This window comes from Bos javanicus, chromosome 14 (assembly GCF_032452875.1).
Source record: "Bos javanicus breed banteng chromosome 14, ARS-OSU_banteng_1.0, whole genome shotgun sequence".
In the NCBI taxonomy this organism is placed as follows: Eukaryota; Metazoa; Chordata; class Mammalia; order Artiodactyla; family Bovidae; genus Bos; species Bos javanicus.
This window is the reverse complement of record NC_083881.1, coordinates 31,956,422-31,983,445: the sequence shown is the minus strand read 5'-3', so window position 1 is coordinate 31,983,445 and position 27,024 is coordinate 31,956,422. Positions and strand designations below refer to the sequence as shown.

At 41.8% G+C, this 27,024-nt stretch overlaps 1 protein-coding gene across 2 annotated transcripts in view; it reads left to right on the top strand.

Moving 5' to 3' along the window:
- The first annotated feature begins 385 nt into the window (after positions 1–385).
- Positions 386–27,024, top strand: part of CPA6 (carboxypeptidase A6) — a 294,614-nt gene continuing 267,975 nt past the window's right edge. Inside the window, exon 1 of one of the 2 annotated variants that reach the window (XM_061438927.1) lies at positions 386–879. In XM_061438927.1, coding sequence (XP_061294911.1) covers positions 764–879 — 116 coding nt within the window. In that variant the 5' untranslated portion in view covers positions 386–763. The remainder of the gene's footprint in view (positions 880–27,024) is intronic. The other variant, XM_061438926.1, reaches the window with a different exon arrangement.

Here is a 27,024-nt window from a genome sequence, read left to right as displayed (position 1 = left end):
CATTGTGCATTTCAGGAGGTGGACTCCAAGGAGAAATTTGCCTTGGTAGAGCAAAACACAAAGCCTGCAATGCTCTACACCTGTGTGTTTTAGCTCATCCTCAAACAAGTCTTTTGCAGTTCACACTCATGCTTGTGCTCAGTCATGTCCGACTCTTTGCCACCCTTTGGACTCTAGCCCACCAGGCTCCTCTGTCCATGGGATTTTCCAGGCTAGAATACTGGAGTGGGTTGCCATTTCTCCCTCCAGGGGATGTTCCCAATCCAGGGATTGAACTTGCACCTCCTGTGTCTCCTGCATTGCAGGTGGATTCTTTACCTGCTGAGTCATCGGGGAAGCTCTAGGGTAGGAGGAAGGTTGTCGTAAAAAGTTAGCATCCTATAGTTGGAAAGCAAAAAAAAAAAAAAAAGCCTCCAAAAACAAGAAAATAAAAAGAGTTACCCAAATGAAGCAGCACCCAGCAAACCGCCGTGGTGAGTCAGCCTGGGGAGGCCCAGCCCCTTGGAGGGAGCCTGGTTAAGGATCAGCTCAATTCAGGGCAGGGCTGTGTGTGCTGCTGCTTCTCATCCCAGGACCAAGTCTGAGCAGCAACCTCCCTCCCTCAGCTGCTTGAACTTTTTTTTTTGTTCTCCGAGGCTGGAAAGAAGTGTCACATTTTGCTCCCTCCCAAGCCCACGCCCCCACCTCTCCCAGGGACCGTGTGCCGTGTGGAGGGGGTGCCTTAACTACAGGGGAACTTTTGCAGCCCTCTCATCCTCACACTATGAAGTTCTTCGGGAAGCCCAGGAGCCAGACAGCAGCTTTTCTGCCTCTCTGCCTGCTCTTTTTGAAGAGCCTGAGCCTAGGACACAGTAACCTTTACAGCAACCGCTATGCTGGGTGAGTGGAGCGACTTTCATGCCCTGCACGGCTTGGACTAGGGTCAGGGGAGGGCGCTGGTTTGGTCTTGAGTGAGCCTCACTTGTTCTGGTCTGTGGTCTCTGTGTGAATCTGTATGCTTTCCTGGCCACCTAATCTTAAATGTCCATGCAGTCCCAGGCTCTCTGGAGAGAATGTGCTGGGCACACGTCTAGCTTCTCATACTCTTTATGATGTGCCAACCTGAGCCGTGGACCAGTGTTGATTGGGATTCTGTCTTTAGAATCACTGTGGCCAGTGTGTACGGTATCTGCCTTGGGGTATGCTCGGCCGCGGGGATGCTGTACCGAATGAACTGTGGCCTGAAAACTAAAGCTTCCCCTTGAGCAGTGTATGCAGGAGCAGTGGGTGGAAATTCACCAGTGATTAAGAATCGGGTGTGACCTTTTATTTTCTCTTGAGTGTTTGTTAGCCTACAGCGTGGTTATTAGAAAGATTTTCAAATCTGAGCAATGGAAATGAGTCAACTCAAAATAAGCCAAATAAACGTAGCCAACTGCGAAATTATGGGTGTTTTTCTGAAGGGAGAAACCTAAGGGGGAACGCCGTGTGCGTTTCTCCCCCTCTGGGTTAGCATGCTTTGTTTGCCTTCGGTGAGGAGGTGCGGGGCTGCGTGTGAACCGTGTGGGACTGCGCATGTCTTATCCTAAAGGCTTACTGTGAAATATACAGCGTGTGCTTTGCTTGAATTTGCAGGGGGTCCGTCGTTCTCTGAATCTGGAAATGCTGGCATTCCTGCATTTTAGGGTTGGGAGAACCTTAAATAGCTCCTCTAATTCAGTTCCTTTCTACAGAGAAGGAAAAACTAGAGTCTTAAATCTTTCTAAATAGTCTACGAGTGCTCTGTGAGGACCAGTAGAGGAAAGTTTTCATATCAGTCTGGATGAAGGCCAGGTCTTAAAGCAGTTGTTCTTTCTAGGAATCATGTAGAGAAGAATTTGTAAGTGTGACCCTGGAAAAGAGAATTGTTTCTCTTTTTCTCCTGAAGAATCTGGGCACAGCTATAGAGTTCCCTCTGAATACAGTGCTTACAGAGGAAATTTTGTAAAATGTGCTCTCAGTTTAAGGAGATGCAGGATGATGAAGAGGGGGTGTTGGTGGAGATGAGGACTATAGATAGTAACATCCCCCAAATTTCCACCCTGGTGTTCCTGGGAGTATTCAGAGTTTACATCTGACAGCTGCTTTTCTGTCTCCTGAACATACATCATCCAGGCTTTACATCTTGTCCCTGGTAGTCACCGCCCTTGGAGACCTGGGTATGGAAGCTGTGTTTAGTGACTGATGATGCCAGCTAAGATGTGGAGGAGTTTGCTCTGACTCTTTAATGGATGTTAGTTGCATGATAAACATATATCAGATTTAGATGTGCTCATGTCACATAGGACCTTGCTTCTCCACTCAGCTGTGGCTCAGTCCATAATGACTTCGGTGTGTGACCCTCGTCAAAGATAAGTGAGCAGGTCAGCTTAGCAGAGCAGGTGTGCCCACTTCCCTAAGCACCACTTAGCAGAGGAAAGGAAGCCAAAGGTGGTGGCCTTTCCTAGAGAACTTGGAATCTTTTAGGACGAAGTTGCACTATCTTTTCTGTTGTTCTGCAAAGAAAGTAATTGCCATTTTCTCTCTGGCTGCTCCATAATAAGTTAGTCCCAAATGTATAAATTAGAGGTGTCTGGAAGTCGGAAGGAAAAGATGAAACAATGAGACACGGAAGGGAGCATTCCCTGTCCATCACAAGAGAGCTTCTCCTTTATCCAGTGATGTCTTTGAGCACACTCACCATTGAAAATGGGGGTTTTTGCTTTTCCTTCATTTGATACATGTCATTCTCTCACCACCAAAGACAGAAATGCTGCGTAGGTTTGGGATTCTGTTGCTTTACTTCCCCAGGAAATGCCTTCTGCAAGTCTAGCTAGAACTAGGTAAAATCACATGATAGAATGGTATTGAACATTATTTTTGTTTCTCATCCGAAGTTATTCTAAACCACCTCATTTTTGTCCCTTAAGTAATCTATTTAGGTATTATTGGTAGTAATTATGAAGTAGCACTATTTCTTGAAGTTTTCTTAAAAAACAAACAATTTTTTGTGAGTCTTGGTTGAATCTGATAATAAGTGATCATCATTTGCAGGACTCTGAGCACAAACAAAAACAATACGCAGGGCAGACCAGTGTGCTTCTTAAGAGCAGCTAATGAGCCTAGGCTTTCTACACAAACTAGTAACAGTCGTGTGGTGCAGTCGTATAATAAGATGCTTGAAAAATGGCAAATTTAAGCATGATGGAAAAAAAGTGTAGGGAGACTATAAGGAAAATCTGACATAAATGAATACCTTTTCAGGTAACTATCAAATTACTTACAAGGAAGATTTAAAAATATGTAGAAAAGGGATGAAGCCAAGTGTGGAAAATAACTTGACATCAAATAACATTTATTGGTACTCTGTTAGCAGGTTTTAAGAGCTATGATACAGGGCAAACATTTTGGTGATTAAAAAAAAATATCAGTCTGTGCATGAGACTCCAACTCGGGCTAACATCAGTGTTCTCTCCTTTTCCCTTATCCCCTCATATTCCTGGAAGCAGACTTGGTTATTTATTAGACTGTGATATTGAGGGCAAAAAATAAGAATCTTCTGCATGACATGAAATTAGGGTAGTTTTTTTTAGTGATGGTAAAAGAGAGATCTAAGCCAGTGACACAATAAATTCTGGTGATACTGTAGAAGCAAAGTGGCTATGATATTTTGCTGAACTGCCTATTCAGTTCTGCCTTCATGTATAATGTTTATAAGTCCTGAAGTTCAACTGCCTGCCTTTCAGTTTCTGCTTTCCCACTCCTAGTAGCTCTGTTACCTTAAGGTAAATTCCTTAACCTCTCCAAGCCTCAGTTTCTTCATCTGAGACACTGAGACAATATTCCCTGCCAAGTTGTTATGGGAATTAAATGCAACAGCCTGAGTATTGCATGGTTTTTGGCACTTAGCTTTTTTAACACCATGTCAACTACTTACTAAAAATACTTACCAGTACTTAATATAAAACATTGATAAAAAAAATTACTTTCTCAATTAGCCTAATGAGAGTTTTGGTATCCTCATTTCACAGAGAGGTTCATTGAGGGACAAAAGGGCAATCCAAGTTCACAGCTAACTATCCCACAGTGGGGATTCTAACCCAGCTCTGCCTAACTCAACAAACTGTACTTCTCACTGTGCCCCCATTCAGGTATAGAAAAGAATGACTTTTTCAGAAAAACAGAAGACTTCACCTTGTTAAGGGAACTGATAATAGGATGATGAAAGAAAAGAGTAGACTATGTGGGCAAAATTGTGAGCTGACCCTCGGTGGTCTTCTCTAAGGTGGCAAATTGTTAATAGAAAAGCAGGCAGAGACCATATGAGATAAGGAACTTTAGATTGTCACCAAAATAAGTAGCACAGAAAGCGGCCATGGGTGTGCACTTCATGCCTTCAGTATTATTCCAACACCTACTTGCGCCAAGAGTACAAGAGCCAAGGCCCTCTGATAGCTTGCAGTTTAGTAAAGACAGTAGCCCCACATGTAACATGAGGAGGTACTGTTGTGGGATAGCAGCCTACTGTGGGATTGAAGAGAGAGCTCAATGCACCAAGAAGGAGGGAGAAATCCCTCCCCTCTTCTGGTCACGCAGCCTTGGGTACCTGGGCTAGGGTAGAGAGAGCACGACTTCCACCACCAGAGCCACGACGTGGGACTGAACGCTGTGCAGGGTCTACATGGCTATGTGCAGGCTGGTCCCAGCCCACTAGCCAGCTGGTGTGTTCTGATGAGCCAGCATCCGTGCTGCACTCGTCCTCCCATCCCTGCCCCTCCCCTTCCATCCCCCACCTACTCAGACACCCAGTTATTGGTCAAGTTCACCAATCATCCATTGGAATGCAATATCGAGATCCAGGAATTAGACTTGAAGAAAATGAGATTTTTAAAGGCATTTGGTCCTTAAAATCCTGTGAGCAGAGAGGCCCCAAATTGGGATGTGACATGGCAACCCACTCCAGTATTCTTGCCTGGAGAATCCCATGGAGAGAGGAGCCTGGCACTCTGCAGTCCATGGGGTCGCAAAGAGTCGAACACGACTGAAGTGACTTAGCACAGCACATATTGCAGAGAAGTAGAGGTTTGGGGGAATAGATTTGACTTCAGGGATGTCATTCTTGTTCTCCATCTTAGCTCTCTAGGTAGTCCCCTCCATTGCTCAAAGCAGCTTTTAAGTCTTTTACCTTTCTGATGGTGGGGGTGGGGGTGGTGTTCAGTTATTAAGTCACGTCCGACTCTTTGCGACCCCATGGACTGCAGCATACCAGGCTCCCCTGTCCTTCGCCATCTCCCAGAGTTTGCTCAAATTCATGTCCATTGAGTCGGTGATGCTATCTAACCATCTCATCCTCTGCCACACTCTTCTTCTGCCTTCAATCTTTTCCAGCATCGGGGTCTTTTTCAATGAGTCGGCTTTTCACATCAGGTGGCCAAAAAATTGCAGCTTCAGTTTCACTGGTGGCTTCCTAGTAATGTTCTGAACTTTTGGAAACCTAGGGCTAGAATTCAAGCAATCCAGTTGCTCATGAATCTTAAGAGTTATCTTCTATGTTGGTGGTTAAAGTTCTTTTCAGATGGGTTGACCATGAATCCTTGCTTGCCATGGACTGGCCCTGTCTGTAAGTACTGTTCTGGGGTAGTAACTGCCAGTGCTCCTCTTTCAGTCCCAGAAGGATCCTGATTTGGGTGGAAAATTGTGGGTTCTGCCTTTTATTCTTCACTGTGTCTGTTTCCTTGATGAGCTTTACTCTAGATCTTCAACTACCCTCTTATTTCATTGCTGAAGAGCAAGTCTATCTCTATAGTTCCTTCCATACCTATAAAAAATATCCTCCTTGTCCTCTCTCTTACAATAGCTACCAGCCATGTTTATGATGTCTTTATCTCAGCCTGGATAAAGGTAACTTTCTGCTAACTGATCTCCCTGCCTATAGTCCTTCCCGTACTGATGACCTCACTAAATAAGACTTCTGTTGTGTTACTGTCTTGCTCAAAGATCTACTTTGGCCACCTATTGCCAAATACATCAAATCCATTCTCTGCCAGGCTCTCAAGGCCTCTATCATCAGACTCTCTGGTTCCTCTGCCTCTATTTCACTCTGCTCAGTCCTAAAACTCCTCTGTAATAAGAATAGAGAGCCTCAGCCTTGCTCATCCTGAACAAGCAAGGCAGGCAAGCCCCGCTCATAATAAGAGCCAAAAGCAAGAAGGAGCCATCTCAGATCATGAATAATGTATTAAAATGTGTGTGATAGACTTCCCTTGCTGTCCAGTAGTTAAGACTTTGCCTTCCAATGTAGGAGGTGCAGACTCAAACCCTGGTGGGGGAACTATGCTCCCACATGCCTCGCAGTCAAAAAACCAAAACACAAAACAGAAGCAATATTGTAACAAATTCAATAGTTTAAAAATGGTCCACATAAAAATTTATTTTTAAATGTGTGTGAAAGACATAGATTTGGGGTGTTAGGAAGGGTGTATGTTAGGCTCTGAGGTTGCTTTGAAACTTTGTCCCCACAGGTTGGCATGTGATTAATGGAATGGTTCTTTGATGTCTTCTGGAAGTTCCTTTTAGCACTTGACCCTGGTTGCTGCTGCTGCTGCTAAGTTGCTTCAGTCGTGTCCGACTCTGTGCGACCCCATAGACAGCAGCCCACCAGGCTCCCCGTCCCTGGGATTCTCAAGGCAAGAACAGCGGAGTGGGTTGCCATGACCCTGGTTAGTGGGAGGCTATTTTTGGTTTCCTTAGGCACTAGCACAGAGTACAGCACCCCCTTGTGGATTGTTTATCAGCTCATTACACCAAAAGTTTTCTTCCCTGCCCAGTGTTGTGTACTGGGGCTGCCAGCTTTGGTTCTGAAGGACATCGATGCTGCAGCCCCTACTCCTGACCTGAACTGGCAGGTCGATGGTACTCCATGGGGATCAGCATTCCTCCTGCCAGTGAGCTAGTGGGAGGAGGAGCATTTCCTGTGCTTCTGGACTGCTTTTCCAGTGGAGCCCAATCTGATGACGGAGCTTTTATTTTATGGTGCCAGGATACCTTCTGGGTAATGCCATTAAGCCTAATCACTTCCACCCCGTGAAAAGCAGTGAAGGATGTTAATGTTTCATAACTTTACAGCTTAGATTGTGCAGGCTACAAAAGCATTGTGTTTTCTGTCTTTATAAATGGAATTACTGAATGGAAAATAAAAACTCTTTTGATGACTTGTTTTACAGTCTTCATTATGATCAATCGGTAGATAACTGGTATATAGGATTAGCATTTGCTTTGCCAAATAAATGCCTTTCCAGTCTGCCTTCTGGGTATTAACTTCTTTATAATAAAGCAGCATGTGAAGCTTTAGGATCTTTTTCTGGGTAGTATAGTAAATTTCCTTAAGAATTAGTTTTATTATTACAGGTTGAAGCAAACTTTTTTCCGGTTTTCTTCAACAAAATTACCATCTTTGTTCTTTTTTCTCAGTATACTTTGAAAATAGTAAAATAATTTCTTAATATGTGTTCTTAAGAATATTGTTAGGTTGTCTTGTTTTTCTCTTTTTTGTTAGAATAAAGAACCAAAAATTCAGTGGCTTAAACAAGAAACTTATTTCTCTCTCATGTGAAAAATCCAAAACTAGTATGGTTGATGGTGACAGAGACTCAGGGGTCTGTCTGGGCTATGCCTCTGCTGTGCTCAACGCTCAACTCCCAGATGTGTCAGGAAGGAGTCTTCCAGCCTTTGGGTCCAGCCTGCAGGAAAGTAGAAAGGGACGGTCTCTCCTCTTTCCTTTTAAAATCACAGCCCAGAAGTTCAAATATCACTCACTACTGGCTAGAATCAATTATATGCCCTTAGCTGCAAGAACCTTAGAATGTCACAGCAGTCTGTCTTATGGCTGAGCTGGCTCTCTATGTGAGAGAATGGTGCTCACAAGCTGTGTGTGTGTTAGTCGTTCAGTCACGTCTGATGCTTTGCAACCCCATGGACTATATAGCCCAAGAGGCTCCTCTGTCCATGCAATTCCCTAGGCAAGAATACTGGATTGGGTTGCCATTTCCCAGAGTGGTTTGTCATTTCCTTCTCCAGGGGATCTTCCTGACCCAGGGGTTGAACCCGGGTCTCCTGTATTGCAGTGGGTCTCTGGGATTGCAGGCAGGTCCTTTATCAACTGAGCCATCAGGTAAGTCCCTTTAGCTGCAAGGGAGGCTATGAAATAATGGCCAGATATGTGATATAAATAGCAATCGGCCTCAATGGTCACTCTGTTACTTAATAAATGCCCACGTGACCCCGCCATTCTCCCTCCCACTTGGTTCTTCTGAAGAAATAATCCATCCAAATAAGCATTCAGGATTTTGCACTTCAAGGTAATTTGAAAGTGTGCATTTTTATTCTGTATATGATCTTTTTAAAGACAGAGTGTCAAAGCTGAAGGAGACCAAACAAACAAACAAAAAAAGCATAGCCCAATCCTTTTATTTAATATATATAAGGAAGCAGAACTCCAGAAAGGTAAAGGGATTTTCAGGGCTGGTGGTGGAGTTGGAACTAAAATCCAGGTCAGCCAAGTTCACAGCATTTTTTTTTTTTTTTTTTTTTTTGTACAGTTGACAACACTTTGAATCCAGAAAACTTCTCTCTCTTTTCTATTCCCTAGAGTAGCTGGGAATGAAGTAAAGTGAGTTGGCAAGGCTGAGATATGTTTAATGAGGGAGGATTTTCATTTCATTTCTATAAATATTTGTTGGGAATCTGGCCTTCTGCTAGTCTGGGATGACAGAGATAAAAGAACGGTACATGTGCACAGCATAATGAGTATTCAGGCAAGAAAACAAGCAATTCCAACTCCGCAATCATGGTGCCCTCAGAGAGAACTCTTGGAGTTGGGTAAGTGCAAGAGAGGGTCACTTAATCCAGACTGAAGGGTGGAGAGAGGTCAAAGGAGCTTCTTGATTGCAAGATGGGTCTCAAAAAACAAACAGAAATTTGAGTGGATTATTAAATATGCAAGGTAGTTTTCTTTCAAATGGTTGGTACTCAGAGGACATGACCCTGACCTTGGTCATAAAGAAGAGGTAGAAATCAGGCTAAGGTTTTCCAGATACAGGAAATATATTGAATGCGCAGAGAACTACAGGTAAGAGAATTTGTCAAGTCTAGAAAATTAAGCATAGCTAAAATGAAAGGCTTCAAAGTCATGAATCACTTTATGCCCCATAATATGAAGCTGTTTTCTCCTGAAGGTGATTGGGCTGATGAAGACTTTTCAGCAGGGAATTTACATAGATTTTCTTGAAGAAAGTTCCCTCTGCCATCATTGAGAAGGGGAGGCTTGAGGGCTGAAGATTTGGGGGCAAGAAGACTGGGATGCTATGGTGACCATGGTAATACCCAGAAGAGCCTGGCTTCTGGTAGTGACAATTGAAGGAAAAAGAGGGAAACCAATTTAAAAAGTATTTAGAAGGTAGGATTTTCACAATTGGGTAAGCCAAAGGGGAGACGCAAGAGGAAGTAGTTATAAAGTGATTCTCAGGATTGGTTAGCAGGACTGAGCACTTAGCAGAGAAGGTTAGTACTTTCTCAGATATGTATGGTTTGAGGTTCCAATAAAGTGCCCAGTTGGATAAATGAGAAAGTAGTGAAAGTGTTAATCCCTCAGTGTATCCAACTCTGTCAGACCCCATGGACTGTAGCTCACCAGGCTCCTCTGTCCATGAAATTCCCCAGGCAAGAACACTGGAGTGGGTAGCCATTCCCTCCTCCAGGGATCTTCCCAACCCACGTAAGGAACCCGGGTCTCCTGCATTACAGGCAGATTCTTAACTGTGAGGGCCACCAGGGAAGTCCCAACTTGATAGATGGGTCGAATCTAAACTGACATAGATTCCAATAACTCATGTGTAAGGAATTTTTAAACTTTGAATGTACCATGAAACACCCAGGAAGTATTCATTATGTGAAAAGAACAGTGGGGGAAAACCAGAGAAGAAACAAGTAGAAAGGCCTACAGAGAGAATAAGAAACCCAAGAAATGTTAGTTAAAGGAAAATAAGAGATTCAAGAAGGAAGAGGTCAGTCACATCAAGTACTGCAGAATAGTATCCATTGGTTTGTCTATTAAGGAAATCATATTTGTCATCAAATGATTTTGGTGGAAAAATGAGTGAAAACCAGAGCACAGTAGGTTGGGGAATGAATGGGATGTGAGCAAGTTAGCAGTGAGTGTAGACCATAGTTTCAAGAAACTTATCCATGATAGGGGTGGAAAGAGAGGTCAATGACTAGAGTTGAAGAGTTTTAATTATTTTGCTTTTACTTCTTAGGAAATAAATGGCCATATTTTATACCAGGTGGTAGGAATGAAAAGAGAAAACAAGACTACAGATAAAGAAGAGGGAGGGGGAAGGATGGAGTTGAGTCTCTGAAGACACAATGCTAGCAGGTCTCTCCTTTCTCTTTAAAGTAGGTGGAGAGGTCGTAGTCCTAGAAGATACCATAGACAGAAAACCTGATAAAAGGAGAGATTTACGTCTAGACTGCTTTTATGTCCTAGCTGCTGTAAAAAGTGCTGCAACGAACACTGGGGTACATGCGTCTCTCTCACTTATGGTTTTCTCAGGGTATATGCCCAGTAGTGGGATTGTTGGGGCATATGGTAGTTCTGTTCCTAGATTTTAAGGAATCTTCATACTGTTCTCCATAGTGGCTATATCAATTTACATTCCCACCAACAGTGCATGAGGGCTCCCTTTTCTCCACAGTGGGAATTTGCTGTGTGACACAGGGAGCTAGCTCAACACCATGCTCTGTGACGACCTAGAGGGGTAAGATGGGGAAGGAGATGGGAGAGGGCTTCAGGAGGGAGGGGACATATGTATACCTGTGGCTGACTCATGATGTTTGGCAGAAACCAACATAATATTGTAAAGCAGTTATCCTCCAATTTAAAAGAGAGAGAGATTTAGATTTAAAGTGTTCCTCGGAGAGATGAGTTGAACCCTAAGAAGGACCACCAGGCATTACTAAGAGTCCAGCTCTGGTAGAGATGTTTGTAAAGGAGCCATGATCCAGCTCCATCATTTTCTTGAGGATCATCCTAGGTTTCCTCATGTTATCTAGATCTGGCCATTGTGGACCCTCCTCATTCAGTCTCTCACAGTTTCATGAAAGGGTGAGGATACATCTTTAAACAAGCTATTAGGAAGCTGTAAAGCAAGTCAGGAAGGTTAGTGTCAGAAATCTCCCCAGCCATCCTCCACTTTTCTTTTCTCTGTACCTGCAAGATGGGCTTCTGCTTCTGTGTCCAGCTCCCTTTCCCAGCGAGTGAACTGGGGAAAGGAGAGAAAGATGGGGGTCTATCTTCCCCATCCCTCCTTTCTGCTTTTATTGCCACAGTTCTGACAGTAGCTGCCAGCCTCCATGGTTATATAAGGCTCCTTCAAGACAGCCTCTCCTCTAAGGGCCAGGTCATCCTGCCCTCCAGGAGGATAATTTCCTTTCTTCCTTTGTCCCTTCCTTCAGACCCAGGAATCGCTAACCTCTAAGTTAGTGAGGAACCAAGCTGGAATTGAAAGCAGAAAGAATATGTGTTTAACTCTGGACATTTGTGTGAGAGCAACTTCTGGAGCTCAAAATGAAAGAGAGCAGAAATGATTTAGCAATGGAAGAGAGGATAAAGTAAAGGCTGTCACTAATATGTATTTCTCTAGCATCGAACAAAATGATAAAGTGCTTTATAAATCAAAATCTACTATAAAGCACTATATTTATTAGATAAATGATTATGTTTAATATTAGTTAGAAAGGCTCTTGTGTAGATATATCCTATTACAAAATTGATTACCTTTCCATTACCTTCTATCTTCCTGAGGCATTAAAATACCCCTGAAAATGGATCTTCTTAATCAAATAAATATGGGGCTTCCATGGTGGCTCAGATGGTAAGGCATCTGCCCACAATGCAAGAGACCCAGGTTTGATCCCTGGGTCGGGAAGATCCCCTGGAGAAGGGAATGGCAACCCACTCCAGTACTCTTGCCTGAAAAATTCTATGGACAGAGGAGCCTGGTGGCTACAGTCCATGGGGTCGCAAAGAGTCAGACACGACTGAGTGACTTCACTTTAATCAAATAAACGAGCCTCTCTCTACCTCCCCCTGTCAGTTACCTGAGAACAGGAGGAATTGTCTCCTCTTCCATCTTTCCAGACTTTCCATCCTCCCCCATTTCACAACATTTACTGATCAAGAACCAAGAGTACTGATGGATGATAACTTATCATTCCTTATCCCCAAGTAAGATTGCTATTGTTATAGTTCAGTCACTCAGTCGTGTCCGATTCTCTGTGACCCCGTGGACTGCAGTAGGTTGCACGTTTTCTCTGCCTTCATTGTCTCTCTGAGTTTGCTCAAACTCATGTCCATTGAGTCAATTGATGCCATCCAACCATCTCATCCCTTGCTGCCTCCTTCTCTTCCTTCCCTCAATCTTTCCCAGTGTTAGGAATGTGTAACCAAGTAAGGTTAGGAATTATCAAAGGAGATAGCAGTAGCCCCTGCATCTTGAGGACTTATGTTTTAATCCAACAATCTAAACTGGAAAAAAACAAATGAAAATTCAAGTATATTATGTCAACCCACCCTCTTCCTGCTCTTTCGTGACCTGTTTTTTAATTTGTTAAAACACACATATCATTTATTTGGATAGCATTTCAGCCTTAGATTACTAACCACTGACAGATGAAACTTTCATAAGATCACACGTCTTATCCTCAGGTGAGAATTCTGGTCTATTTTTGCACTTACAGACTCTGTAGCCATTGCATTTGGGACCTCATTTACCATACTTGCACTTCCCCATCTACCTTTTAGATGGTCCAGTTCTTATCAGACATGGAATCACCTAAGTTTCTACTAAGTTCCTTTTGGTGATTTTTGTGAATGTAACGAGGTTACAAAGCTTGTCATGAGATGGTTGGGGTCCTATTTAGAGTCTGTCAATCATGTTTCCACGGAACATATGTAATGTGTGTATGATTATGTGTTAGCAATATATTTGGCATCAAACTTACTAAGCATATGGAAGGTTTGAGATATTTGAGACAAGCCTGTGTAGCACAGTATTTGGAGTAGTTATAAATTTGCTGCCAGAACAAAAAAAAAAAAAAAAAAAATAAGCCATTGACTTACGGGACCTAGAAGGAGGACACATGTGGGGGAGACCAGTTCTCCCTTAGTGTTTAAGTTTCTGTGTAGGTGTAACAGGGAATAGACTGCAGATGGCAGGTAGGGAAGAATCTTAATATGATATCTGATAGGAAAACCACATCAGTATTCCAGAGAGAAATGTAGCCTGCCTTGTTTCCTCTGTCTCAAATGAGGATTTCTTCTTTCTCTTTTTCCCTAGGAGCCTAGTTTGCTGAGGTGGTTCACACTCCACAACAGCTACCCTAAAAACTCTCCAATTACCTCAAGTCCCCAGTCTACCTAACCTCTCTTCTTCCCACTCCAAAACCCAAGCCTTTTACTTACAAGAGCAAAGAAATATATTTTTTCCCTTCAAGATCAAGGCAATGTGGCTTCTATCTTGAGTCATCTTTGCTTCCATTGTTTCTACCTCAATCTACACAAGGTCCTCTATCTGGCTCTCATCTAGACAATGTCTCATTCATTCAGTCAGCACTATTTACTGAGTGCTACTGTGTGCCAAAACTATCTGAAGTACTAGGAATACAGGAGTTTAGGTGCTCAGAATACAGCACTGCCTGAGACACAAGTGAATGAAATAGTCTCTCGTGGAGTTTATATCTTCATGTTGTTGTTTTTCACTTGCTAAGTCATGTCCAACTCTTTGTGACCTCATAGACCATAGCATGCCAGGCTCCTCTGTCCTCCACTATCTCCGGAAGTTTGCTCAAATTCATATCTACTGAGTCGGTGATGCTATCTAACCATGTCATCCTCTGCCACCCTCTTCTCCTGCCGTCAATCTTTGCCTGCATCAGGGTCCTTTCCAATGAGTTAGCTCTTCACATCAGGTGGCCAATACTTTACATCCTCATGAGATGACAGGAAAGTCATAAACCATAGTGTTAAGTTCTGATAAGGGTTTTAAAGATAGATGAAGCATAGAGAAGGGATAGAGAGCATTATGAAAAGAATGAGACCAGGAATCACGTTAGTATCTGAGGGCAGACATTGCCCATGGGAGAAAGCAAAGTGGAGTGGGAGGCTGTTTGGTCCCTGAGCAGGGACCGTGGTTCTTGGACGAGCAGCATCAGCATCATCTGGGAACTTGATAGAAATGTAATGTGCATCCCCCCAACACCACCACTGTGAGGAACTCTGGGGCAAGGGGTGGTGGCCTAGCAATCTGGGCTGTAAGGAGGTGATGTAAGCTAAAGTCAGAGAACCATGTGGAGAGCCAGCACCCAAGTGACACAGCTAGAATTGAACCTTTGAGGAAATAGTTGCTCTTTGCTGTTGCCCTGCCAGTGGACCTCTATTTCATCTTTTTTTAAAAATTATTTTATTTTTTAACTTTACAATATTGTAATGGTTTTGCCATATATCAAAATGAATCCACCACAGGTATACATGTGTTCCCCATCCTGAACCCTCCTCCCTCCTCCCTCCCCATACCATCCCTCTGGGTCGTCCCAGTGCACCAGCCCCAAGCATCCAGTATCGTGCATCGAACCTGGACTGGCGACTCATTTCATAAATGATATTATACATGTTTCAATGCCATTCTCCCAAATCATCCCACCCTCTCCCTCTCCCACAGAGTCCAAAAGACTGTTCAATACATCAATGTCTCTTTTGCTGTCTCATATACAGGGTTATTGTTACCATCTTTCTAAATTCCATATATATGTGTTAGTATACTGTATTGGTGTTTTTCTTTCTGGCTTACTTCACTCTGTATAATAGGCTCCAGTTTCATCCACCTCATTAGAACTGATTCAAAGGAATTCTTTTTAATGGCTGAGTAATACTCCATTGTGTATATGTACCACAGCTTTCTTATCCATTCATCTGCTGATGGACATCTAGGTTGCTTCCATGTCCTGGCTATTATAAACAGTGCTGCGATGAACATTGGGGTACACGTGTCTCTTTCCCTTCTGGTTTCCTCAGTGTGTATGCCCAGCAGTGGGATTGCTGGATCATAAGGCAGTTCTATTTCCAGTTTTTTAAGGAATCTCCACACTGTTGTCCATAGTGGCTGTACTAGTTTGCATTCCCACCAACAGTGTAAGAGGGTTCCCTTTTCTCCACACCCTCTCCAGCATTTATTGCTTGTAGACTTTTGGATCACAGCCATTCTAACTGGTGTGAAATGGTACCTCATAGTGGTTTTGATTTGCATTTCTCTGATAATGAGTGATGTTGAGCATCTTTTCATGCGTTTGTTAGCCATCTGTATGTCTTCTTTGGACAAATGTCCATTTAGTTCTTTGGCCCATTTTTTGATTGGGTCATTTATTTTTCTGGAATTGAGCTGTAGGAGTTGCTTGTATATTTTTGAGATTAGTTGTTTGTCAGTTGCTTCATTTGCTATTATTTTCTCCCATTCTGAAGGCTGTCTTTTCACCTTGCTTTTAATTTCCTTTGTTGTGCAGAAGCTTTTAAGTTTAATTAGGTCCCGTTTGTTTATTTTTGCTTTTATTTCCAATATTCTGGAAGGTGGGTCATAGAGGATCCTGCTGTGTTGTATGTCGGAGAGTGTTTTGCCTATGTTCTCCTCTAGGAGTTTTATAGTTTCTGGTCTTACGTTTAGATCTTTAATCCATTTTGAGTTTATTTTTGTATATGGTGTTAGAAAGTGTTCTAGTTTCATTCTTTCACAAGTGGTGGACCAGTTTTCCCAGCACCACTTGCTAAAGAGATTGTCTTTAATCCATTGTATATTCTTGCCTCCTTTGTCAAAGATAAGGTGTCCATAGGTATGTGGATTTATCTCTGGGCTTTCAATTTTGTTCCATTGATCTATATTTCTGTCTTTGTGCCAGTACCATACTGTCTTGATAACTGTGGCTTTGTAGTAGAACCTGAAGTCAGGCAGGTTGATTCCTCCAGTTCCATTCTTCTTTCTCAAGATTGCTTTGGCTATTCGAGGTTTTTTGTATTTCCATACAAATTGTGAAATTATTTGTTCTAGCTCTGTGAAGAATACCGTTGGTAGCTTGATAGGGATTGCATTGAATCTATAAATTGCTTTGGGTAGTATACACATTTTCACTATATTGATTCTTCCAATCCATGAACATGGTATATTTCTCCATCTATTAGTGTCCTCTTTGACTTCTTTCACCAGTGTTTTATAGTTTTCTATATATAGGTCTTTAGTTTCTTTAGGTAGATATATTCCTAAGTATTTTATTCTTTTCGTTGCAATGGTGAATGGAATTGTTTCCTTAATTTCTCTTTCTATTTTCTCATTATTAGTGTATAGGAATGCAAGGGATTTCTGTGTGTTGATTTTATATCCTGCAACTTTACTATATTTATTGATTAGTTCTAGTAATTTTCTGGTGGAGTCTTTAGGGTTTTCTATGTAGAGGATCATGTCATCTGCAAACAGTGAGAGTTTTACTTCTTTTTTCCAATCTGGATTCCTTTTATTTCTGCTCTGATTGCTGTAGCCAAAACTTCCAAACTATGTTGAATAGTAATGGTGAAAGTGGGCACCCTTGTCTTGTTCCTGACTTTAGAGGAAATGCTTTCAATTTTTCACCATTGAGGATAATGTTTGCTGTGGGTTTGTCATATATAGCTTTTATTATGTTGAGGTATGTTCCTTCTATTCCTGCTTTCTGGAGAGTTTTTATCATAAATGGATGTTGAATTTTGTCAAAGGCTTTCTCTGCATCTATTGAGATAATCATATGGTTTTTATTTTTCAATTTGTTAATGTGGTGTATTACATTGATTGATTTGCGGATATTGAAGAATCCTTGCATCCCTGGGATAAAGCCCACTTGGTCATGGTGTATGATCTTTTTAATGTGTTGTTGGATTCTGATTGCCAGAATTTTGTTAAGGATTTTTGCATCTATGTTCATCAGTGATATTGGCCTGTAGTTTTCTTTTTTTGTGGCATCTTTGTCAGGTTTTGGTATTAGGGTGATGGTGGCCTCATAGAATGAGTTTGGAAGTTTACCTTCCTCTGCAATTTTCTGGAAGAGTTTGAGCAGGATAGGTGTTAGCTCTTCTCTAAATTTTTGGTAGAATTCAGCTGTGAAGCCGTCTGGACCTGGGCTTTTGTTTGCTGGAAGATTTTTGATTACAGCTTCAACTTCTGTGCTTGTGATGGGTCTGTTAAGATTTTCTATTTCTTCCTGGTCCAGTTTTGGAAAGTTGTACTTTTCTAAGAATTTGTCCATTTCTTACACGTTGTCCATTTTACTGGCATATAATTGCTGATAGTAGTCTCTTATGAGCCTTTGTATTTCTGTGTTTTCTGTTGTGATCTCTCTTTTTTCATTTCTAATTTTATTGATTTGATTTTTCTCCCTGTTTCTTGATGAGTCTGGCTAATGGTTTGTCAATTTTATTTATCCTTTCAAAGAACCAGCTTTTGGCTTTGTTGATTTTTGCTATGGTCTCTTTTGTTTCTTTTGCATTTATTTCTGCCCTAATTTTTAAGAATTCTTTCCTTCTACTAACCCTGGGGTTCTTCGTTTCTTCCTTTTCTAGTTGCTTTAGGTGTAGAGTTAGGTTATTTATTTGACTTTTTTCTTGTTTCTTGAGGTATGCCTGTATTGCTATGAACTTTCCCCTTAGGACTGCTTTTACAGTGTCCCACAGGTTTTTGGTTGTTGTGTTTTCACTTTCATTCATTTCTATGCAAATTTTGATTTCTTTTTTGATTTCTTCTGTGATTTGTTGGTTATTCAGCAGTGTGTTGTTCAGCCTCCATATGTTGGAGTTTTTAATAGTTTTTCTCCTGTAATTGAGATCTAATCTTACTGCATTGTGGTCAGAAAAGATGCTTGGAATGATTTCAAATTTTTTGAATTTACCAAGGCTAGATTTATGGCCCAGGATGTGATCTATCCTGGAGAAGGTTCCGTGTGCACTTGAGAAAAAGGTGAAATTTGTTGTTTTGGGATGAAATGTCCTATAGATATCAAATAGGTCTAACTGGTCTATTGTATCATTTAAAGTTTGTGTTTCCTTGTTAATTTTCTGTTTAGTTGATCTATCCATAGGTGTGAGTGGGGTATTAAAGTCTCCCACTATTATTGTGTTATTGTTAATTTCTCCTTTCATACTTGTTAGCATTTGTCTTACATATTGCAGTGCTCCTATGTTGGGTGCATATATATTTATAATTGTTATATCTTCCTCTTGGATTGATCCTTTGATCATTATGTAGTGACCTTCTTTGTCTCTTTTCACAGCCTTTGTTTTAAAGTCTATTTTATCTGATATGAGTATTGCTACTCCTGCTTTCTTTTGGTCCCTACTTGCATGGAAAATCTTTTTCCAACCCTTCACTTTCAGTCTGTATGTGCCCCTGTTTTGAGGTGGGTCTCTTGTAGACAACATATGTAGGGGTCTTGTTTTTGTATCCATTCAGCCAGTCTTTGTCTTTTGGTTGGGGCATTCAACCCATTTACGTTTAAGGTAATTATTGATAAGTATGATCCCGTTGCCATTCACTTTATTGTTTTGGGTTCGAATTTATACACCCTTTTTGTGTTTCTTGTCTAGAGAATATCCTTTAGTGTTTGTTGGAGAGCTGGTTTGGTGGTGCTGAATTCTCTCAGCTTTTGCTTGTCTGTAAAGCTTTTGATTTCTCCTTCATATTTGAATGAGATCCTTGCTGGGTACAATAATCTGGGCTGTAGGTTATTTTCTTTCATCACTTTAAGTATGTCTTGCCATTCCCTCCTGGCTTGAAGAGTTTCTATTGAAAGATCAGCTGTTATCCTTATGGGAATTCCCTTGTGTGTTATTTGTTGTTTTTCCCTTGCTGCTTTTAATATTTGTTCTTTGTGTTTGATCTTTGTTAATTTGATTGATATGTGTCTTGGGGTGTTTTGCCTTGGGTTTATCCTGTTTGGGACTCTCTGGGTTTCTTGGACTTGAGTGATTATTTCCTCCCCCATTTTAGGGAAGTTTTCAACTATTATCTCCTCAAGTATTTTCTCATGGTCTGTCTTTTTGTCGTCTTCTTCTGGGACTCCTATGATTCGAATGTTGTATCGTTTAATATTGTCCTGGAGGTCTCTGAGATTGTCCTCATTTCTTTTAATTCGTTTTTCTTTTATCCTCTCTGATTCATTTATTTCTACCATTCTATCTTCTAATTCACTATCCTATCTTCTGCCTCTGTTATTCTATTTGTTTCCTCCAGAGTGTTTTTGATCTCATTTATTGCATTATTCATTATATATTGACTGTTTTTTATTTCTTCTAGGTCCTTGTTAAACCTTTCTTGCATCTTCTCAATCCTTGTCTCCAGACTATTTATCTGTGATTCCATTTTGATTTCAAGATTTTGGATCAATTTCACTATCATTATTTGGAATTCTTTATCAGGTAGATTCCTTATCTCTTCCTCTTTGGTTTGGTGGGCATTTATCCTGTTCCTTTACCTGCTGGATATTCCTCTGTCTCTTCATTTTGCTTAAATTGCTGAGTTTGGGGTGTCCTTTCTGTATTCTGGCAGTTTGTGGAGTTCTCTTTATTGTGGCATTTCCTCGCTGTGTGTGGGTTTGTACAGGTGGCTTGTCAAGGTTTCTTGGTTAGGGAAGCTTGTGTCGGTGTTCTGGTGGGTGGAGCTGTATTTCTTCTCTCTGGAGTGCAATGAAGTGTCCAGTAATGAGTTATGAGATGTCTATGGATTTGGAGTAACTTTGGGCAGCCTGTATATTGGAGCTCGGGGCTGTGTTCCTGTGTTGCTGGAGAATTTGCTTGGTATGTCTTGCCCTGGAACTTGTTGGCCCTTGTGTGGTGCTTGGTTTCAGTGTAGGTGTGGAGGCGTTTGATGAGCTCCTGTCAATTAATGTTCCCTGGAGTCAGGAGTTCTCTGGAGTCAGGGTTTGGACTTAAGCCTCCTGCTTCCAGTTATCAGTCTTATTTTTACAGTAGTCTCAAAACTTCTCCTTCTATACAGCACCATTGATAAAACATCTAGGTTGAAGATGAAAAGTTTCTCCACCATGAGGGTCACCCAGAGAGGTTCACAGTGTTACATGGAGAAGAGAAGAGGGAGGAGAGAGTTAGAGGTGACCCGAATGAGATGAGGTGGAATCAATAGTGGAGAGAGTGGGCTAGCCAGTAATCACTTCCTTATGTGCACTCCACAACTGGACCGCTCAGAGATGTTCACGGAGTTATACAAAGAAGAGAAGAGGGAGGAAGAAGACAGAGGTGGCCAGGAGGATAAAGGGGGGAGTGAAAAGGAGAGAAACAGATCCAGCCAGTAATCAGTTCCCTAAGTGTTCTCCACCGTCTGGAACACACATAAATTCACAGAGTTGGGTAGAGTAGAGAGGGGTTAGGGAGGAGACACAGGTGACCTGGTGGAGAAAAAGGAGAGTCCAAAGGGTGAGAGAACAGTCAAGCCAGTAATCTCGTTCCCAAGTAAAAAATGGGTACTGAAGATTGGGTTCTTAAAGGTACAAAATTGGTAACAAATACCTAAAAGCAAAAATTAAAAATCTAGAGTAGAGTTTGGAATTTCAAAAATACAATGTTAAAGAAAAGAAGGAAAAGAAATAGAGGGAAAAAAAAAAAAAACAAAGTCAGAAAAATTATAAAGAAAATATAGGTACAAAATTGATAACAGATATCAAAAAGCAAAAGTTAAAAGTCTAGAGTAGAATTTGGAATTTCAAAAATACAATGTTAAAGAAAAGAAGAAGAAAAAGAAAGAGAAAAAAACCAAACAAACGAAAACAAAGTCACAAAAATTATAAAGAAAATATAGGTACAAAATTGATAACAAGTACCAAAAAGCATACATTAAAAATCTAGAGTAAAGTTTGGAATTTCAGAAATACAATGTTAAGGAAAAGAAGAAGAGAAAGAGAGACTAAAAAAAAAAAAAAAGTCACAAAAATTATTTAAAAAAATATAGGTACAAAATTGATAACAAATACCAAAAAGCTAAAATTAAAAATCTAGAGTAGAGTTTGGAATTTCAAAAATACAATGAAAAAAAGTCACAAAAATTATGAAATATATATATATGAAGTTTGCTTTTAAAAGAAAATAGGGTCTTTTTTTTGGCAAAGTAATAGTAGGTTATAAAAATGAAAATTAAAGGAGTAATAGAGGACTTAAAATTTAAACAAAAAAAAAGAAAGAAAAAATGATCGTAAAAATAGTTAAAATATATCTAGGACTTTCTCTGGTGTTGTTGAGGGTATTGTGGGTTCAGCTCATTTTCAGCTAGTTCCTTGGTCCAGCTTATATTTCTCAAGATCTATAGGCCCCTTCCTATGTAGTTAGTACTAATGACAGGGTTTTCATCTACTGCCTGTCGCTTCCAAGGTGGTTCCCTCTGTTATAGCTTCTTCTGTTTGCTGGCCTCTTCCATGTCTGATTTCCACCCTGACACAAAGGTGGCGGTGGTGGACACTTTTTTTTTTTTTTCCAGGCTCACTTGTTCAGTCGCGCTGTGGGGAGGGAGGGACACTGCAAACAAGTAACACTGGTGTGTGCTCGCAGTGCCTCAGCCACACTGGGTCTGCCCCCGCTCACGGCACGTGTAGCCTCCCTGCCCACACTGCTCAGGCTCTAGGTTGCTCCGCCGGGAACCATCTGAGGCCGGCCCTGGGCTGCCTGCACCTCCCAGGTCTAAGCCACTCAGTTCAGGCACTCAGGTAGTCCTCAGAGGTGCAGACTCGGTTGGGCCTGCATTTTGTGCCCTTCCCAGGTTTGAGCAGCTCAGGTGATGAGGTGTTTAGCGAGCAGGATTGCTGCGACTTATTGCCTCCCTGCCGCTCGGTTATCTAGGTGTACGACCGGCACACCTTCTCAGGGCAGATGTTGACCGTCCAGACCCCCAAGAAGTCTTAGTTGGCAAAGAAGCCTGCTTACAGTTTTGTAGATAATGTCTCTCTGGGGCTGCGATTGCCCCCTTCTGGCTCTGGCTGCCTGTCACCAGAGGGGGATGGTCTGCAGCTGGCTATCTCTGTTCAGTCCTTTGTTTCGTGCGTGCGCCTGGCAGTGTCTTAGGTTAGGGCTGGCTTTTCGCATGGTACTTATCCCACAGCCTGGTTTGTAGCCCAAATTAGTTTCCTCAGATAGTGCTGGGGCATTCAGGCCAGATCCTTACTCAAAGCGATGCAGCCCGCTCCGCGCCTCCCTGCCCAGCCCCCGCTTGCTATTGGCGGATGCAGGCATCCGCGCTGCTTCTCCGCTAGGGGAGTTACCATTGGGCTCCTAATCTGTAGGTTTTAATTGTTTATTTATTTTTCCTCCCTGTTATGTTGCCCTCTGTGCTTCCAAGGCTCGGCACAGACTTGGCAGTGAGAATGTTTCCTGGTGTTTGGAAACTTCTCTCTTTTTAAGACTCCCTTCCTGGGACGGAGCTCCGTCCCTCCCTCTTTTGTCTCTTTTTTTGTCTTTTATATTTTTTCCTACCTCCTTTCGAAGACAATGGGTTGCTTTTCTGGGTGCCTGATGTCCTCTGCAGGCATTTAGAAGTTGTTTTGTGGAATTTGCTCGGTGTTTAGATGTTCTTTTGATGAATTTGTGGGGGAGAAAGTGGTCTCCCCGTCCTATTCCTCCACTATCTTAGCTCCTCCCCTCTATTTCATCTTAAAACTGTGAACCATCTCCATCACCTGTTCAAACTGTGAACTTCCTCCACACCTATGTCTAGGTGGGGTATATTTCTTGGGGTGGGGGGGGGGAGGGGCTCTCTCCCCCATGCCTGCCCACCTGCCCTCCAAGAGACTTTCAGACACAGCTCCTCCAGCAAGAGCTCCCTGGCAACCATCTGTGATGGCTTTCTGCTCTGAGATTCCAGAGACTTGCTCAGTCATGTATAGTCATCCCCATGTGCCACAGGGACATCTCGTCTTTCTTTTTCAGTTATATGCAAATTAAAAGTAAGGTGCTACATCTTATCTTTATCTGTATTCTTAGTCCCCAAATAGTGTTTGGCATATTCAGTAAAGGGCTTCCCTGGTGGCTCAGTGGTAGAGAATCCACCTGCCAATGCAGGAGACTCGGATTCAATCTCTGGGTCAGGATGATCCCCTGGAGAAGGAAATGGCATCCCACTCCAGTATTCTTACCTGGAAAATCCCATGGACAGAGGAGGGTGGGGGGCTGCAGTCCATGGGGTTGCAAAAGAGTTGAACATGACTTACAACGAAATTCAGTCCAAGTTTAGACGATGGAAAGGAGTGAAGGGAGGAAGAGAGGCTGGCAAAGAAAGAAACTAATAAACCAGGAATCAGAGTCTGACATCTGCTGGCAGTTTTGCCAGACTAGGTTTCATCAACCAAGGTCATGAGAAAGAGACCTTTTGGCTCCTATGACTGCAGGAGGAATGTGAGGTTGCTGGGGGCCACTTGTATGTGCCTTGGTGTATCCGGCCTGTTGTTAGGGAGGTGTGATATTCCTCCCTGCTCAGTGTGTCTTGGGTATCACTCACACAATTTCCCAAATTTGGTCTCAGATGTTTTATAGCCTCCTAAAATGCTTTGAAAAGCATTCTGACTCCTGGGGTGGGGTGGGCAGTAGATTGGCAGTAAAGCTGTTGTTTCCTGCAAGTATCAGAATGGTCACCAGCTGGTCAACATGACTATTCACTACTGCCTTTCACCAAATTTAGAGAAGTGATCCTTGCCTTCTTATTATTGTTCTATCCTCTAAGGCAGTGGTCTGCAACATTTTTGGCACCAGGGACTGATTTTGTGGAAGACAGTTTTTCCATGGACTGCTGCTGGGTGGAAGAGGGGATAGTTTCAGGATGATTGAAACACATTGCATGTATTGTGCACTTTATTTCTATTATTATTACATCAGCGCCACCTCAGATCACCAAGTATTAGATCCCAGAGGTGGGGGAGCCTTGTTTTAAGAAATACATGTGAATGCATTTGAAATTATAGATTGCTCCTTACTCACCAATTCACGTTGAGCTTAATATCTTCTCTAAGTCTCTGAATAGTTTTTATGAATCAGGGAACTTCCATTACCCCAAAACTGGGTTCACCTCTTTTTGGGGGTTGTTAAGTCAAAAGACACAACCAAGCAATGATCAGGAGAAGGAAGGATTTATTACTTGCAGCAAGTAAAAAGAACTCAAGGGATATTTCCCTAAGCAATATCTCCCTGAACAGCAAAATTTGAGAAGTTTTAAGCTAAGAATGGGTGTATTAGTTGCTCAGTCATATCCAACTCTTTGTGGCCCCATGGACTGTAACCCACCAGCCTCCTCAGTTCATGGAATTCTCCAATCAAGAATACTAGAGTGGGTAGCCATTCCCTTCTCCAAAGAGGATCTTCCCAACCCAGGAATGGAACACGGGTCTCCTGCATTGCAGGCAGGTTCTTTTACCATCTGATCCATCAGGGAAGCCTAAAGGTTACATACATATGTCATGAAGGGGTTTGGGCAGTATATGCATATCCATAAAAGTAATTGAGCATAGGAGAATTCAGCCTAGAATTAGGGCAAAGACTAACAGAGTCCAGGCTTTAGTTGAAAGAAGTCACAAGGATCAGATAAGGTCAACATCATCATCTGTTAGTTTCCAATGGAGCTGGTGGTTGAGGGGTCAAGCAGGGTCGAATTCTGCAAAATGGCTCAAGAACGTGTTTGAGCTGGCAATCTTTACAACTGATTTATTTTCTTTGTTATTGTTACTTTGCTTACCTAATAACAGCCAGTCTGTTCCTGCATTATTTTGACCCTAGCCCACCAGGTTCCTCTGTCCATGGGATTCTCCAGGCAAGAATACTGGAATGAGTTGCCATGCCCTCCTTCAGGGGATCTTCCTGACCCAGAGATCAAACCTGAGTCTTCTGCATTGCAGGCAGATTCTCTTCCCTGGTGAGCTACCAGGGAAGCTTTGCTCCCTTAAGATCACTAATTACCGAGACCTATTCAAGGGCAAACATTGTAGTCTGGCTTAGATCACAAAATGCCAAAAATGGCTTCTCTCATATCAAGAAAGTCATGCCTGGTACTCTTTCTCTGGGGACCCCCAATGCTATCTGCTTATACATCTGCATGATCTCTCAGAACTTTATTGTCCATGTTCTTCCCTTTAGCTCATCTTTTTCTAACTCTTTGGGTGTCTTCATGCAATAGGAATATGTCTGCTGGTATTTCCTATATTCCATTCCCCTACTTAGATCACCATATATAAATTCCAAGTACCATAGAAACAGAATGGCCCTGGAGACCAGAGGCAGGCTCCCTTTATAAAAGATCACAATAAAAAATTTAACAGATAGGATTGATCAAATAGAGTGCTGTGTGGTTCAAAGTGTCCTGAGATGTATGGCACTTTCTGCTTGGAGCTCAGCACACTTCCCAGGGCAGCAGTCAAGTTTAGTAAAATCTGTAAATATCCAGATGGAAACTGTGTGAAATCAGCTGGTCCCTGTTACAGAGGCTTAGCTTCTTAGAAAGGCTTGAAGTAAGGAGTTGTGGGGAGAAAAGGGGAGAGAGGAAAACCAGCTCAAGAATCGAAGGAAGGGGGAGGGGATTAAAGGTTGGAGAATTTACTCTACAGTTTTGAAACTAATACATAGTTTCTCAAGAAAACATAACAATCTGAACTGCCAAAGGACTTGCCACCATCTTGGCTTCCTTTTTGCAGGTGAAAAAGCATTTGGTTTTTCCTTTAATACAACTTATATAGAAAGTACTTAACTACAGGTTGAATACTGCATTGTGGATCCAGCTATTGATACCTAAGTTCTTTCTAGGATAGCAATCAATAAGAAAAAGAGGAAATAGTAAAATGGAATATTGCCAATTCAAACATTCAGTTAATTCCCTTTCCCCAAATTAAGCCTTCTAAACCAACCAGTGGAACAATGCAAAATCAACATGATGACTCAGGCTCATTTGTATAAAAGCCAATTGCAGATACTTAAAGGAGTGACTTACTGAGAACAGGAAAAGTTTATGGTAGGTATTTAACAAAGGTTTTGTGTTCTGAATGTACTGTACAATTTATTTTAAAGTTATGCACCACTTCTGGTGAGCATATTGTATCTTTCAAGTATTAATTACTCCAAAGAATCTTTGGGCAGCCAATTCATTTCACCCAGCTAAAAATATCCGTTAACTTCAAAAATAGAAATGGCCAAATTGGAACCCATGAAAATAGCACACCCTAAGCCATAAGACCTGTAACTTTCTTTACCTACTATCATTGTTAAGAACAACACAAGCATCTTGCTTTCACAGTTTAAGCAGTGATTCACATCATCTGTATTTTGTAAAATACCTTATATTCCTCACCTATTTGTTTTATCAGAATATGACAACTTATGGGGATACCCACTTAATAATCTAGTTAAAGCTTGCAAGCCAGTCTTTCTTGTCACTAATAGAAGGAAATAATTGTTTTCTTTCATAGCATTTATCTTTCAGGACATCGCTTAACTCCCTCCTAGGTTCTCGGAATGCTCTTTGGTAGCACTTATCATTTTGAATTATAATTGTCTGTTTAATCGTTCATTCTTCCTAATTGTGTACACTTTAGGGGGAAAGAATCTTGTTGTTCTTCCTCAAGTCCAGTCTACCCAGAGCACAGATACCTGTAGGATTTATTGTTGTTAGATATATCATCTAAAATAACAGCAATTTCATGTGGTTCAACCTAATATAAGCTTTGAAATGAAAATATTAGGTGCGCTTTGCAACCTATTAAATTGTAGCCCCCCAGGCTCCTTCCCGGAATTCTCTGGGCAAGAATACTGGAGTAGTTCCCATTCCCTTCTCCAGGGATCTTCCCAACCCAGGAGGTGAACCCTTGTCTCCTGCATTGCAGGCAGATTCTTTACCATCGGATCTTTAACTGAAAAATGAGGATTTTGTTTTC